Consider the following 16,944-nt stretch of genomic DNA (forward strand, 5'->3'; position numbering starts at 1 on the left):
TGGTTCCAAAGTTTCCTTGCTTCCGGCACCTTTGAGTAAAACTGCTCCAAGGCAAACACCCTACCTTTAAGCCCAACCTTGAAGGGTTGCATACGTTTAGATAGATCATAAAGGTCATGTCTACCTGGTCTCTCTGGTCCTAGAAACACCACTTGTCTTTCTCACCTCGACTTCAAGTCCAATTTTCTCTCTGTGAAGCTCTGTTAGCTTCTGCTCGTCCGCCTTGTGGCATAATATCTCGTTCCACATTTCTACGATTTCCTCTTTCGCAAGGTCCGTGCTCTCAGTCGCTTCAATGACGCTTGCTTTCTTCATTTAAAGCTGAATTTCAACGCCTAGCTCCTCACAAAAAGATATGAGCTGAGTTTTAAGCAACCGTTTCAGATCCATCGCGGAACACTGGTGTGACAATGCCTTGACCTCTACCCAGAAGTACCAAACACACGTTTCTGCGGCAGGTCCCTCCTACGACTAGGATTACACCTCTATCAAGTCAGCCTGGTCACTCAAAAGAGCAAAGCCCACACTCACCAGCCCTAAGCTGTCCGTCAATGTGATCACGGTGTGCTGTCGTCTGTCATACTTCAGGCTCGATGCCACCGCTCGCCATCCACTTGTTGCGTGTGCCGAGGTATGCGTAGCAGGCAGGAGGTCCGGACCCCACTTGACACAGAGTCAGAGACGAGGAGAGCTTTCTCGGTGAAGAATTCTTTATACAAAGTTTGCATATTATCAGGAAAGAGCCACAGAGCAGCTTCAAGCTGCTTAAATAACACCCCTCAGCCCCCAGATTCCCCACACAGTCCCTAAGGACGAAACAAGGTCGAGAGAGAGAGAGTCTGGGCAGCCTCCGTGGTCCTAACGCCGCTCTTGGTGGCCGGCGCTTCCTGGAACCGCACTGCGGCGTCAAGCCGATCTGGCGGTCGGTGATAATGGTGCGCCGGGGCAGTTTTATGACCCTGCAAAGTCCAAAGGGAACGAACTGCAAGGCATGGGGTCAAAACACAGTCCTCCTTTGGAAACCGTCCCAAACACAGTGGGAGTCGTCCGTGGTGCGGGCGCGGCCGGACGCGGGGAGGGGGGGGAGCATTGCTGCCGGCACGGGGAGGGGCTGAATAGCAGTCCGTGAGACGGTGGCTGCTTCCATCGTGGACGCCGTGCAGCCGCGAGGAAACCCGAGCCGTGCACGTAGTCGTCGTTTGCCAGAAACAGGCACCATGCGGGAATGAATACTGCCTCCATGGTCGACACACCACAGCAATGGCCTCCCGTCAGGCGAATCCCAGGGCAGAAACATAAGAGCGTACGGAGCGGGGCGGCTATGTTATCGCATTCGGACAGCATACTGGACATCATGTCGACGCCTATGACGACGGTGGTAATTCGCCTTGAGTGTCAAAATAATCGCTACCGCGATAATAACTCAACGTTTATTTAATCGCTGTGTAAGGAGCGCGCAAATGGACAATGTGCTCGACGAAGAGCATCAAGGAACGCTCAAAGCGTGTGCTGAAGGTGGTCTGCCAGGGGCGCGCATGCCTTAGCTTCCAAACAACAGTCTCGCCACGGAATGGGAAAGAACAGACTCTCGCCCTGCCCTCGGTAAATGACGGTGCAGCTCGCGCCACGTCGGTTCCGACATTGGGAGTCAGTCTGAAGTGGAGGAGTCACAAATAAGCGCACACGCGCATACAGACCCCAGCAGTCGCGGATGGGCTCGTTCAAATTTGTGCCCTCGTTGGGCTTCTCGTAATCGTTAAACGGCCCCGAAACCACTTCGTATTGAATAAAAAAATGGATTTACAGTTAAAATAGATTGTTAATCAACAAGCGTAAGACAGCTGACATAAGGAAGTATAATATGGATGGAATTGAACATGCTCTCAGGAACGGAGGAAGCCTAAAAACAGTGAAGAAGAAACTAGGAATTGGCAAGAATCATATGTATGCGTTAAGAGACAAAGCCGGCAATATCATTACTAATATGGATGAGAGAGTTCAAGTGGCTGAGGATTTCTATAGAGATTTATACAGTACCAGTGGCACCCTCGACGATAATGGAAGATAAATTAGTCCAGAGGAATTCGAAAACCCAAAGGTAACGCCGGAAGAAGTAAAGAAAGCCTTGGGAGATATGCAATGGGGGAAGGCAGCTGGGGAGGATCGGGTAACAACAGATTTGTTGAAGGATGGTGGACAGATTGTTCTAGAGAAACTGGCCACCCTGTATACGCAATGCCTCATGACCTCGAGCGTACCGGAATCTTGGAAGAACGCCAACATAATCCTAATCCATTGGAAAGGGGACGCCAAAGACTTGAAAAATTATAGACCGATCAGCTTACTGTCCGTTGCCTACAAATTATTTACTAAGGTAACCGCAAATAGAATCAGGAACACCTTAGACTTCTGTCAAGCAAAGGACCAGGCAGGATTCCGTAAAGGCTACTCAACAATAGATCATATTCACACTATCAATCAGGTGATAGAGAAATTTGCGGAATATAACCAACCCTTATATATAGCTTTCATTGATTACGAGAAAGCGTTTGATTCTGTCGAAACCTCAGCAGTCATAGAGGCATTACGGAATCAGGGTGTAGACGAGCCGTATGCAAAAATACTGAAAGATATCTATAGCGGCTCCACAGCCACCGTAGTCCTCCATAAAGCGAGCAACAAAATCCCAATAAAGAAAGGCGTCAGGCAGGGAGATACGATATCTCCAATGCTATTCACAGCGTGTTTACAGGAGGTATTCAGAGACCTGGATTTGGAAGAAGTGGGGATAAAAGTTAATGGAGAATACCTTAGTAACTTGCGATTCGCTGATGATATTGCCTTGCTTAGTAACTCAGGGGACCAATTGCAATGCATGCTCACTGACCTGGAGAGGCAAAGCAGAAGAGTGGGTCTAAAAATTAATCTGCAGAAAACTAAAGTAATGCTTAACAGTCTCGGGAGAGAACAGCAATTTACAATAGGCAGCGAGGCACTGGAAGTCGTAAGGGAATACATCTACTTAGGGCAGGTAGTGACGGCGGATCCGGATCATGAGACGGAAATAATCAGAAGAATAAGAATGGGCTGGGGTGCGTTTGGCAGGCATTCTCAGATCATGAACAGCAGGTTGCCATTATCCCTCAAGAGAAAATTATATAATCGCTGTGTCTTACCAGTACTCACCTACGGGGCAGAAACCTGGAGGCTTACGAAAAGGGTTGTACTCAAATTGAGGACGACGCAACGAGCTATGGAAAGATGAATGATAGGTGTAACATTAAGGGATAAGAAAAGAGCAGATTGGGTGAGGGAACAAACGCGAGTTAATGACATCTTAGTTGAAATCAAGAAAAAGAAATGGGCATGGGCAGGACATGTAATGAGGAGGGAAGATAACCGATGGTCATTAAGGGTTACGGACTGGATTCCAAGGTAAGGGAAGCGTAGCAGGGGGCGGCAGAAAGTTAGGTGGGCGGATGAGATTAAGAAGTTTGCAGGCATGGCATGTCTAGAATTAGTACATGACCGGGGTTGTTGGAGAAGTATGGGAGAGGCCTTTGCTCTGCAGTGGGTGTAACCAGGCTAATGATGATGATGATAGGCGCAACATGTACTTCAATGCGTTCAGAAGAAGAGGAGTTCTTGGCAATCAAACATTGCCGATGATCTCCTTCGCAATGCTCCCGCTCTTTCTTCTATGCCTTCAACTACGAAGGCTACGGCGGAGTGGGCTGTGGTCGTAACGCTCTGCCTACTTAACGACACTGTAGCGCACAGTTCAAATTCGGTTTTGTTTGTCCACGTAGACACTAACGGAAACATAGCGCAGTGAGAGGGCACACTGCTCAACCGGGATGCTGACTACCAGAACTAGCTAGCCTACCGGGCCATCAGATTTTCGGTAAAGCCAAAGGTAGCCCCGAACCAGAAGGCCCGCCCGGAATTCGTAGAAGTTTGGCAGTTGCAGCTTCTCTCTCTCTCTCTCTCTCTCTCTAGGCGCCACTATTTAGGATATTTTGCGCCTACAACGTGACAAACGCGGTTGCCCTCAGAAGGCCGCAGTGCGGTCAATCAGCGAACTCGTCGAGACACCCAGCGCAGACCGCGGTATCCAGGGCACGTACCCGAGCCCAGCTACACGCAACTGTAGTGCGTATGAGCAGCACTTGCTTTATGCACGAAAGAGCTCGAGCGCGCGCTGGCGTCCATATGCTGCAGCCAGGCCATGCGACGTGGTGCGAATCGGCTTTGTCATCAACCAGGTTGACCGAAGGATAGTAGTCACTTCCAACTTGGAGATCTTGAAGCGCTGTCAACAGCTCAATTCGCGGTCAAATCTGCCAGGAGCGACCAGGAGTGAGCAAATGATGCGTGCGTGTGGCCTGACCTTAGGTTTCGCGTGGTTCGAGGCTAGTTGAGTGTTGAAAGCTAGTCGAAATTAGAGAGACCCTACGACTACGACATCAATGAGCAGGGTGGCCACTTTTATTCCTACGTGAGTGGCCACAGCCACGTGCAAGCAACTTCATTTCTAATTGTTCGTACAATGGCCTGACTACAATGGCCTAAGGACGTACGTCGCCTTACGAAGCTCCAAAAAAAATCAAATCATTCAAGTAAAAGTGTTGTCAGATGTTGTTATGTCATCGATGCACGGCTTTTATCTCCTTCCGTTTCCTGTAGCGCGTTGGAAGCTACACATCGCGGATGACAGAGGGGCCAGTTCCCGCCCATAATTTAGAAATTTTCGCTTGTTTCTTTACGACGCTGCTTCAGGTTCAAGTGCGCGCGTCGCTCTCTCGACGCAGATGGGCGCTCGAGCTGCCTCGCGTCACCGCGACCCTGCAGCTGAGACAAATCAGAGCATGCATTTGGTAGTGGCCAGTGGCCTCATAGCGGCACACTATCGCGGCCGCGATATCTACACTGCGCTGCACTCTCCGGCGTGATCTCTCAGGCCGAGCGCAGCAGACGCATTTGCACGAAACCGTCGTGTGTAGACTGGAAGTGCAAAAATGAAATACTCTGTTGGTCCTTTTCAGACCGCAGACACATGTTTTAATTTATTTGACTCAAAATTGGCGATAGCATTGTTACTGAGATTGTTCTTGCGATCACTAATTGCCCCAATGCCGTTTGGTTGGCCGCTTAGCTGCTTACAATATTGCGAAGCAAAGATCAGGCGGGTTTTCACTGTTTCTTACACTATATTTAACAATCAAGTGTCAAAAACTGAAAAACCACAGTGGATTATTCTTTGGCTAACATGTTCACCGATCATGTTCACATCTTCAGATCTACAACGCTAGTTACAAGGTTCACAAAGTGTATCACGCACTTTCAAGGTTTCCTTAAAGTACGTCTTGTTGGGCGAGTTGGTCACAATTCATCTTGGGTACTAGGCGCGAACACACACAAAACAGAAGGAAGGAGACGGGACAAAGGTGCTCTGTCCCGTCTACTTCCTTGTGTCTTGTGTGTGTTCGAGCCTAGTACCCAAGGTTAAAGTTGCCATTAAAGTGCTATCGTTGTTTACCGAAAAAGCGGCCACCTAAATGGCAGTTATATTTTGCGGTCATTGAATGGGAGTAAATAGAGTCAGAGGGAGGAGTGCGCCAGAGAACAAGCCGACACACCCATCTGGATATTCCCCTGTTAAGTATATAGAATATATGATGCGTTGGCACTTTTCCGGAAAAATGGTACCGTTTTCACGGTTACCGTTTTACAGCAACCGCTTTTATGGAAGCCTCCGGTGTTTGCGAAACATTACAAGAATAACAAAAACCGTTAGAGTTTAGCGTCTTCTCATAATGCAAGGCATAAACAGTAAGGTAAAATCGTGAGCTACATCAAAGCAGATTAAAGCGAACAGCCTAATTTATCACGTTCCTCGTCCACTCTTTCTGCCTTCTTCTGTCTAAGACAGCGAGAAGTCCGAACAGGCCGCCGACGAAGCAGTGGATTCCAGCTTGCAGCTGGTAAAGTCCATCGTAGCTTCCTCCTGTGTCCCGAAAGTAACCTACAGAGACAAAAAATAAAATGAGAAGCTCTTTTGAAGTTGCTTTTCTTTACCTGAGCGGCTAGGGATGATTATTTATTTTAGCCTTTCATCGATTAATCTATTTCGATGCAGAGTTTTTTATTGATTAATCGATCAACCGAAATTTTTGCGGGCACCTGATAAACAGTTGAAACGCAATTATTTCTTTTTGTAGGACCATATTTCAACGTTTGAGACGTGCAACCAAGTTAAACATATGTGTATAAACGTTTCACTATGGGTAATCTTTAACTTGTTAAAGGTCAAGTATAGTTGGCTTTAGTGGCTTTTCAAAAGGTAAACAATATCTATTATAAAATGATAGTGCAGAATTAAAAACATACATGACACTAGTGAATCCTTGTACAGTGCAGTTAAAGAAGAAATAAGAAAAATTGCAAAAGTGAATGTGAAGTCCAGCTTAAGTGTGCAAAAAATTGCAATATGTACAGGGGTAAAGAAAATTATAATTTTGTAATTTTAAACCCCAAGCTTTTTTCTACAGAGCGAAGGAATGTCAATTGTCTGGGTTGTTTGGATGAAACTCACACCTTCTATGTATGGCCACACGACCGCCATGCGAGAATATATAGACGCTCGGACGCTGTAGATTTGCTGGAATCGACATGAACTAGATCGCTATGCCAAGTACATGTTCCAAACCAGCGCGCATGCTGTGTCACGTCAATTAGTGAACTGGCAGTGACACGACCATCAACTATGGTATGCGTTGAATTGCGAGGGCATTTGAAGCTTCGCGTGGCGTGGTGCCGTGTGCGGTGGAGGAGGAAAGAGGAAGCGCTCAGCTCGGCATCACTCGGCGCTCTGAAAAGCAGTCGGCAGTTGCTCTACCACAGTCGAACAGTCACTGCTTCTGTGCCGCCATGCCATTACGATTTCAAAATTTTCACGCCACTCCTGTCAAACTATCGATAATAAATAATCGAGAAGGTTTAATCGATGAAGTCGATTAAACGAAAGGCGGACATCGATGAAGTTTAATCGTTTTGCGGGATGCATTTAATCGATTAATCTTTCATTGATATTACCAATTCTATGTACTACCGGTGATCATCGATCTCAATGTGTCAGCAAATTTTAGTTTGCATTTTCAATTTGTGCGGTACTTAATTTTATTGCTATCGTTCGAGACATTCTTCAACAGACGGGCAACCAGGCGTACCTCACCCAGCTTGTGTATGTAGATAACCCTTCCAACTTTGGTATTGCCTTCTGGGCCGGCGTAGCTGTAGCAGAACGGATGTGCTTCGAAACTTTCTAAACGGATGTACACCAGCTGTTTTCCTTGCGAAATGGCCGAGTCAGGCCTAATAAATCACACAACCAGAAAGCACGTGCGGCTTTTTCGTATGCATAAAGGTATGCCGTTTTTCGACTACTACACATACCCACTGATTCGAGAAATAAAACAAGATTTCTAACCCTTCGTTGATCTGTCCTGAACACAAATATTTTTCGTAATGTACTTGTTGTAGCATTTGTCGAGCAAATATATGCCATAAACTTTGTAGTGCAGTCCAGAAATAACCAAATTGATGTATTGAGTTTATAAAGAAGCTGAAATCACTGTATACGCAGAAGAAACTACTAACATATTGTAATTTAACAAGAGACTGGCCAAAGGTTAAAGTATCATCGGTTTTCATGTACCTAGAACATATAGTACAATGCATTGTTTTATTGTATACACGAGTGCGTAAAATCTAGTGTGAATGCGTGTGGTTAAATTCGTGAGTATTCGTTAGTTTCCTAATTCTAAGCTTGTATATAAAAGCGCCATACGTTGCTTGACATACATTGCCGTACGACTAACACCATATTGCGTTTAATTTTATATAACGGAGCAGGCAGGCAGGCAATGAACTTCATTCAGGGCCTTAGAAGCGACTCCGAAACCTCCTTAAGGGGGAGGAGCCACTTCGGGCCGATCCCCCGTTGGGACGGGCCGGCCGTGCCTGACCGCCGCGCCGCGGGCCCTCTGGATGGCCCGTAGCCGAGCGGCGAGGTCGGAGCTCTTGAGCGCCTCTTTCCACTCTTCTTCCGTAGAGAGATGATCGTGGTCCCACGACGAGGAATACCACCAGAGCATGTGTTCTAAAGGGCAAAACGATCTCTGCAATCCGGACAATCGGGCTCGAACCAGTCCGTAAGGGGGACTTAAAGAATATTTTTGAGTGCTCGTTTATTTATTTTGTTGAAGATGACGATGTACATCATTTATTCTCTACAACGCGTATTGTTTTGTTTTGCCTTCTCTTCGCTCTAACGGTCCAAAATGTGGCGCGAGACCCAGTCGGGAAACAAATATTCGCCTTTTGCCTCTCTTCGTAGGCGTTTATCGAAATAATGTCTGAACGGGAACTAAACTAAATGAGATGATTTCTAAGCAGTAAACGTATATTCCGGCCAGTGAGTGTCACTGAAGCACAATAATCGGTGCATTCTGTTGCCCTTCGTGCCGTATATTATTTGATGAACCTATTTTCGTGAGAGAAACCTGCAGGATCCTCAATATTTCGGTATGGGTGTATGACGTTGCTATACCTAAGTAAACTGCGACATAATGGCAAGTTTTCTGAAAACTTACGCAGTCCTCTGTGCGAGAGATATAAATATATATGACGCTTACGCGAGCATTCAACGTCAGGCAAATCGCGTCAGAAGACCATTAATCGATCTTCTTGAGAAAGAGACTGTGTGCCATAAGCCTCCGTCAGTGTGCCAACGACTACGATTTCAGTTCCGACATTTTATTTCTTTTTTCTTGACTTTTTGGCCTCCTTTTCATACATATTTTTGCTCCCTTTGTTTCTCATCACATTCAAGCTCAGACCCTATCGTCATTCTGCGCAAACATGTACCCTCTCCCTCACACCACTCTTTCCTTTTCGTTCTTGAATAGGAGAGCGAGCACAATCGCTAATGAGTTGAGAATGCCGTAGGACTGTTTGAAGCTTACATGTTTGCATTTGAATTTATAAAATTTTAAAAACTGCTTTTGAATTTTGCGTCCACAATGCGGCACTGGTGAATGGACTAACGACGACGGTGTGTTGCAACGAATTTCGTGATATATTCACGCGTTCGGACTGATCTTCTGTGGAGCTGGTTCGCACGTGATACCAGGCCACATAATTAAGTTCGCAGGAGCTGCACGTGCGCCAAGTGTAAGAATCCTCTACTGAAAGCCTATTGCTTTGGCGTCGTGCTGACGCTGTCAGAAACCACGGGGAGAAGGTGCAAATTCAATATGGCGTCACCCCACGTATTTTGTTCGCGCCAGCTTTCCTGGCTTACAAAGCCACGGGTCGCCGTACGACTGACTCATTTGATCCTTCGCGAAGGATGATCTATCTGTCGAGCATCATTTATTATTGCTGAATGTAAAGCCATTTAGTACGTTTATTTGTTTCTCTCAACTCAGGGCCCACTTCTTACTTAAGCTCAACAGACCAATTCTGTCTTAAACGTAGGCTCTTGGGGCCACAATACGTTCCTCCTTCCACTCAAATGCACATAACTGTTACCTTATTCTTTGCAACAAATTTTTCATCACTAACCTCTAACTTGAATTGAATAGTCCTTCATTTGCTCGCGGAGCATTATAAGGGAGGGGTAGGAGGTGATGTTGACGCATGTATTCTACTTAGAAGACAACGACGATGGGGGCAATAATGGACTCCGTCTAGTGGGTGACTGAGATTGGGTGAAGACAAAGAAGACGTGCCTCGGTTCCGTTTGTTGTTGAACAGGTTGTCCTGTTGTTCTTTAACGTCTCCCTGTCTTCTTTCCGCCTTGTACCGCGACGCTGGTGGAGGTGCTGGGTACTGAGTTCGCCTGATGCTCCGGAGTCCTTCTGGGAGTCGTTCATCTAGCCCGGAGGCGTTGACACCAGTTACGAAACCCGTGCATCGCTTTAGTCGCCGACTGCTAGGCCTTGCCCCGGAGTTTTCCCCTCTTCAACCACCTCTCTCCGGCAGCTGCACACATCTCGCAATGGCCGAAACCAGCTCACCGCAAGCACCCCAAAGCAGCCGGTTTCCCTGTCCACAACAGGTAACCGTTCTGCATCCACTGGTTCCCCATCGCTATCGCGGTGCAGTCTTCGAAGACATTGAAGACTGGCTTGACAAGTATGAACGCGTCGCACAGATTAACTAGTGAACTGAGCAGCAAAAGCTTTCCCACGTCTAGTTTGCCCTTGACGACAGTGGCCGTACTCGGTACGAGAACCATGACTTTAGCCTGACGACATGGAATGATTTTCGGCAAAAGATCACGGATACTTTTGCAAGTGCCGACCGAAGCGACCGCGCCCAGCAGATGATGGAGCTATGGGTGCAACAACCTAATGAGTCGGTCACATGTTCGCCGAGGACATGGCCCGCCTCTTTCGTAGAGCCGACTCGAACATGACCGAAGATAAGAAGTTGTGCTACCTCACGCGAGGTGTAAAAGAGCAGTTGTTAGCGGGGTTTGTGTGGAATCCACCAGTCACTGGCACATACATTTTCTCTAAAAACAACACAATACGCAGTGATACACAAAGCAAATGAAGCTTTCAATGAAAAGACAAGAAATTAACCACTTATTGCTCGTGCTAAAGCAAAAAATAAGACATTTTTCCTAATGTGCACGGAAGGTGTTGTACTTCTAGAGCATGCTAGAAACTTCTGAAGGCATTTGTCCGAAATGTCAATTTGAAGCTGGCGCTAATAAAGATTTCAGCGTGCAAAAATTCTGTCTCCTTTTTCTTGTTGATGTGCATGCTCATCCATTTATTCAATCAGTGTTTTTCGAACGATTTTCCAAATCAGCCGTAGGAGCCCATCGTATCAATAGAGAAACAGACAAGCAGGAGAGCGAGAGATGAGACATAATAAAAAATGTGGAAATATTGGTCCGTCAAGGTGTTAATGAAGCCGCGCACTTCAAATAGACATGTTCACGCACACCTGCAAACGGCCACTACTAGTTTTCATGTTTCAATATGCACGCGTTTCACATGTCCTTTCGTGTGTGTGCGTGAACGTATCTATTTCAAGTGCACTGTTCGATCGATATTATGGCTCACCAACTAGCCCATCATTACTTATTAGGTTCCTAGTGTATTTCATTGGCGACCTTGTTTTACTATCAGCATTCGTCACGCTCCCACGAGTCGGACACTTTAGAAGATAAAGTTGGTTCATTTATGTATCCCGCTCACAGCATCAATCGACAGTATAGTTTCTTAAAAATATTTCAATTCTGGGGTTTTACGCGCCGAAACCACGATCTGGTTATGAGGCACGCCGTAGTGGGGGACTTCCGATTATTTATGACCACCTGGGGTTCGTTAACGTGCACCCAATGCATAATTATAGTTCGTTCTGTGCTACTTCTTCAGCTAGACGGCAAATTAAACAAGTGGAACACGGGAAACTCACCGATAATATGCGGACTGCACAGGAGCAGGGGCAGCAGCGTCACTCCAGCGAAACCCCAGCTGATTGCGATGCTTTCGATGCCGAAGTAGTCGGCAATCACCACGGGCTTCATGGCGAGCAAGCAAGCCGTGAACATTGTCGCGCACGCGCACACGAGAATATAAGCCAGGAAGGAAGTAGTCGCTGGTAGGGCCAGCATAGTCGCGGCGAGCAGGAAGAAGCTCGCCGATACCAATGTTGTCCTGCTCACGAACCTGCAGTCACCGATTAGCGGAAGCACAATACGACCAAACAGCTCGGCTGGTGAGCAGTAGGTCACAGAAAGGTCAGCGTGTCTCCGGGATGATCCTTTGTCAAGCGCGTAGTCCACTATGGTCGCTGGAAAGACGGCCATCGTGTAGTCCATCGCCACGACCGCCAACACGCAAGCGTAAAACCTAGGCTTAGATAACAGGTTGCCGACTTCTCCAAATGAGAAACAGGAGCGCTGAGACTTCTGCGAAATACACTGCTTTGCTTCATTTGATGTATTACCTTCACTCACAATCGTTGCTGTTCGCTTTCCATTGCGTCCATTTTCCACGCCAGCCATCTGGTTGGTGCTTTCTTGCTTTCTCAGAAACGTAATACTGTGAATCCAGGTTTTAAACAGGTTTATGCTATTTGAATTCTCTGGGGGGTGCTCATTGCTACTGTTGCACGCAAGCATCCCTGGTACTTCTGAATTCGCTACCCGGTTGTGAATAGAGTCTACCGCACCAACGCCATTTGGTGTGAGAGAGCTCACTGTGTTTATAGATTCTGCAAATCCAGCACCATTGCTTCCAGCGCCTTCTCGAAACGCCAAAGGATTCGAAGCCGCGCTATCCAGAGGGACATCGGTAATCGAGGAAATGCTCCCGCTTTCTTCCTTAGATGTTTCGGTCTTATGGTCCCGAGCATTCATTTGCCACGGAGGCTCTTTCAAGAGCAGCGTCAGAGCTGTCACGTTCATTGTGATCGCAGCGTACACGAGCATAGATCCTCTGAACCCGTAGGCATCCTTCAGCGATGTGAGTATTGTGGGGAACAGCAGCGAAGCGAGAGTGTATCCGGCGAACTTGAGGCCACTGGCTACACCGCGGTATTTGTCGAAGTACATCATGACTACTATGACCAGAGTCACGCAGACGAATCCCACGCCTGCACCTGCGGTGAAAAAAAAGAGAACGTAGTGTAAGCGCACTCGCACTCTTTTCCGTCTCGCTGGCAAGTGCAAGAGCATCAGCTGTAATACTTTGCCCTGCGCTGTAGCTTCGCTTCGAGCATTATTGTTCTTGCAGTGTCGCCCCGTCAGACCCGTGAAGTGCTCACTGCAGAGTGCTTACCTAAGCAAGCGCGTTCTGACTGCGTATGGAGTAAACGCCAGTATTTAGGAATTTGCCTTGAAATTTTCAATGAAAGATACATAGCTCGCAAACGAACGTGTGAATTTCTAGCGCTGCTCGCAGCCAGAAGGAACGACCTGCTGGCTCGCCGCATCTCTACCGCATGCTGTTGATATACTTTGTTCTTTTGTTGAAGGATAACAAGTTCTGTACCGTAAGAGGAGATGCGTGATGACGGGAATATTCGTGAGCAGTCCCGCCTGCTGCTTAAGATGGGACTAGAGCCCATAAAGGTGTTGAGGAGGTCCATTTTTGTAGCTTATGGCAGTTGCAGGCATTGTAGTACACATGTAGCTTTGAGGCACGGAAACCCATCGACCGTATGAGCGCCAGTCACTTACACTGGCCACAATCACATCAAGGATGCTGCGCACAGTGTTAAATTCTGCAGTAATTTTTTTATGTCTTCCAGCACTTTACCGGTTATTCAATTTGATGGACGTAAATGTTTGCACTACGAAGCGCTCTCGAAATCGAGGTTCGCACAGTACGAGTAGCATTTAAGAGCGTAGGTGGTTAAAGTCACCTTCAGTGTATAGATGTCATGTCCGCACATGTGCACTGACATCGTTAGTTGTTACGAGGTTGCTCGTAAATGAGAAGCCTGCGAGTAATTTTATTTCCGAGTGCCATAGCCAGATAAGAGTAAGTTGATGCGAAACTTCTTTTGCACTTATATACACTTTGTGTTACACCTGTGACAGCTAAAGAGCGTGGATTATAACCCCATTCTGGGCGCGAGTTAGGTGGTACAATAATTTCATGGTGAAACAGCTCGAGAAACACACGGACGAGGGAAGAACACAAGGGCGAGTGCCGATTGCTAAGCTTTCGTAATCAATTACCAGGTTTATTAACAAAATCTGCATCGAGTATTGGTATACGCCGGAGGACGTCGCGGCAAATAAACTAAGCGGCCTTTTTTAAAGTCTAGCAATGGTTCAGGAAAGATATGTGGCGGAAGGATAAAGTCAATGAAAGAAGCAAGAGGGGACATAAAGAGTCGAAGATAGTACTCTATTAAAGGTTTCATGGTAATGGCTGCAGACTTCAGTGGTCGTTGTGAATACTCAAGCATTGAAGTTAAGGTTGAATTAGGAAATTCCTGTGGGCCTTTAGGGCTTTCCTCGGTGCTGATGCAATTTTTGATGTATGCCTGCTAATAGCTACCACATGTCTGCTAATTCTTATTACTGCGACAACCAGAGCCACTGCCATAGATATTGCACGCTGGCCTTGCGATATAGGAAGACCGGGGTTTATGACTGCCGTCAACTTCCGCCTTAGCACTTGTCTGAGACACTTCACGCCAGAATTCCTTCATTTGGGAGAACACACGCATTACTGTATCAGATCCAAGGCTCGAGCGTGCACTACTGGAGTCGGTCCGTTGTTTACGGATTCAGTTCTTACGAGTACATACTACACGTATCATAGCTGATCGGAATCTTAAAAAATTGTCGGCCTAACCAAGGTGGCCTGAAATTTCCCTACGTAGTTTTGTTCTTCAAGGAGGCTCGGAATACGCATAAATATTGTTTACCCATTACTTTGTCCGCCCTGCGCTCCATTTTCGTAGACACCTGTGGTGCCTGGTAGTTGAGCCCTGTGTATAACACAGATGTTCACGTGACACAGTGAAGCAAAGATTTCGTACCCGGTTCTGACAACGCAAAGCGGGGTGCGGAAGCAATGAAGCTTCGAATGGCTCAGCACCCGAAAAGTAATCAAACACATACGGCGAAAATGATTCGACTTGGTGTCGGCGTTGACCACGCGCTACTCACAGGTCACACAGGTTTCACTCACAGTGGTCCAAACTGTCAGCACTTTCAGCTGCCAGAAGCACTTGCGCAAATCTTTTGCGTTTGTGCCACGTACGCACAAGGTGCACGAAAGCTGGTCTTTGCGTGTACTCGTCTATTTGATGAAATTGCTTCGGCTGCTCGGCCTCGCATGGTCGTGATTATAAGGACAGCTCTAGCTTGTTTACTAGTCACATAAACATACAGACGTGTTTAGAGAGTTAGCGTTGTACTTACGCCCTTCCTTTTTTTGATCTTCGCATATGATTTCCATCTTTAGTATAGAGTAGCAAGCCAGAGAAAGCTGTAGCTCAGACCGACTTCTTAGCCTTTTTGTAAACGTGTTCTCTCCCTCACTATCTTTGTCCACCATGCCATACCATGTACTCGTAAAGCAAGAATAAGGTGACATATTCACCCAGGCAAGCCCCCCGTGAACTCTAGTACATTCATATCGCACATGGTATTGCATATGGTTGCACCAACTGGAACACCTTAGAAAAAAAATAACGTTCTTGTATTTGCGGCTTTATGACCCGTTGTGCTATCGCTATTTTCGTTGTAAGTACTAAATATTTAAACGCAGTTCGAGCACAATTCGCAAAAAGTCATCTGATGCTCACGTCAGCCGGCAAAAAAAATCAAAAACAAACATGAAATATTGTTTTCTTATAATCCCAGCTAATTTATTGTCATACATGGTTCTACACCTGTTTTGGTACGCCACGTTATAAAAGTTTCTTTGTCGCTCACACCCACATGTCGTCCTTTCCAAGTATTAGTAGATTGTATCTTTTTTGTATACAAGTTGTGAAAAATATTTTGAGGGCGCCATTGCTGTGTTTGATAAATATTTTGTACCCAGGTTTTAAATTGCAATCTGCGTTGCATAACAAGAAATGTTAACTAGCGTAACTGCCTGCTTCGACCGGAAGCAGAATGAATACCCCCGCTATATCTACACTTGTCCATCCGACGCAGCCACTCCTTCTCCAGCAACAGCCAGCGGATTTTCAAAGCGAGTAAAGCGAAAATGGCCCATTTTCCAGTATTGTCATGTGGCAGTACTCAGAAGACAAGCGAACTTGCGCCTTCTTCTGGTCACAGTGGCACACTGTGCTTGTTTACGTATTGTTCGTGAAGACGGATGGCGAAAATTGTGCGCCTTTTAAAGCGAAAGTTTCCAGTAAGCACACTCGAAGTTTGGCTATAGTAGCTGCTGCTTCTGTCATGCTGAAAAGCTCACATATAGAACGTCACGCATTATAACGAAATGGCTTACATGTAGCTCCCGTTGCACTGTCTCCGCAGATGTGCGGAATACCGGCTATCTTGTCTAATAAATTACGCAGGAAAAAAGCAAAGGGTACGTAAATATCCTCACTACCGAAATACGCACCTTCAAGCGCATAACTGCTTTGTTATATCGTAGCTTTCTGAAGCTTCTTTTTGGTGATTTGGTTCTAATCAACGGTTGGCTTCTTGCCGAGTAAGGTGGACCGCTCTTATAAGTAATGCAGCAGTAAACATGCCTAATCCTACGGACTGCACCACTCAAATGTACAGTACGTGGTCGCGTAGAACCCGTAATGGAATTTTCAGCATTCTGCTCATTTAACTGCTCCGATTTTTCGCGCCAAAGCCACGATCCGATTATGAGACGCGCTGTAGTCGAGTGACTCCGCATTTATAATTTTGACCACCTGTCGTTCCCTAACGTGTCCCTTAGTCTAACAACACGAGACTATTCTTTTGTGTGTGTGTGTATATATACTTCACCCTCATAGAAATGCGGTCGCCGCAGCCCGAATGGAACTCCCGACCTCGACTTCAACAGCGCAACCCCATAGCTACGCTGGGCTACTGCTACGAGTGCGGCATCCTGCTTATGGGCATGTAGGTAATGCCAATTCTGCAAAACGTGCCGAAGAATATTAACAGTTCTGTAACATTGAAAACCGCTTTATGGAAGCTTCGCTTCACATAAGTTCCAAATCGTGCGTGAGATCTGCGCTGTTTTCTTCGGTGTTCCTTCTGATGACGAGCTACCACGATCACACATGAAAGCTGTTTATATTTGCGAACAAACCGGAGAATGCAGTAAGAGGATGCTAAGCTTGTCTTGGAATTTCACGTATACAATGCGACGTTGTCGCGAAACTCGAGTACCAACAGCGTAGCGCTAAACCCAAATACACTCCCTAAGTTGTGTTGAG

At 46.5% G+C, this 16,944-nt stretch overlaps 1 protein-coding gene across 1 annotated transcript; it reads right to left on the reverse strand.

Annotated features, from left to right (window-relative positions):
* Positions 1–5,548: 5,548 nt before the first annotated feature.
* On the reverse strand, positions 5,549–12,679 carry LOC142574188 (uncharacterized). The gene is made up of 2 exons (XM_075683337.1): positions 11,497–12,679; positions 5,549–6,025 (listed from the first exon to the last, which is right to left on the reverse strand). Exons 1-2 carry the CDS (start codon positions 12,638–12,640, stop codon positions 5,880–5,882), a joined length of 1,290 nt encoding a protein of 429 aa, XP_075539452.1. The 5' UTR covers positions 12,641–12,679; the 3' UTR covers positions 5,549–5,879.
* Between the last annotated feature and the right edge of the window lie 4,265 nt (positions 12,680–16,944).

Source organism: Dermacentor variabilis, chromosome 3 (assembly GCF_050947875.1).
Source record: "Dermacentor variabilis isolate Ectoservices chromosome 3, ASM5094787v1, whole genome shotgun sequence".
Classification (NCBI taxonomy): Eukaryota; Metazoa; Arthropoda; class Arachnida; order Ixodida; family Ixodidae; genus Dermacentor; species Dermacentor variabilis.

Excerpts from the sequence above, each read along its gene's own strand:
- LOC142574188 (XM_075683337.1), bottom strand. The coding sequence starts at position 12,640 with ATGATGTACTTCGACAAATACCGCGGTGTAGCCAGTGGCCTCAAGTTC. Across the intron at positions 6,026-11,496 it reads GTGCAGTCCGCATATTATCG|GTTACTTTCGGGACACAGGA; the intron begins GTGAGTTTCCCG and ends TTGTCTCTGTAG.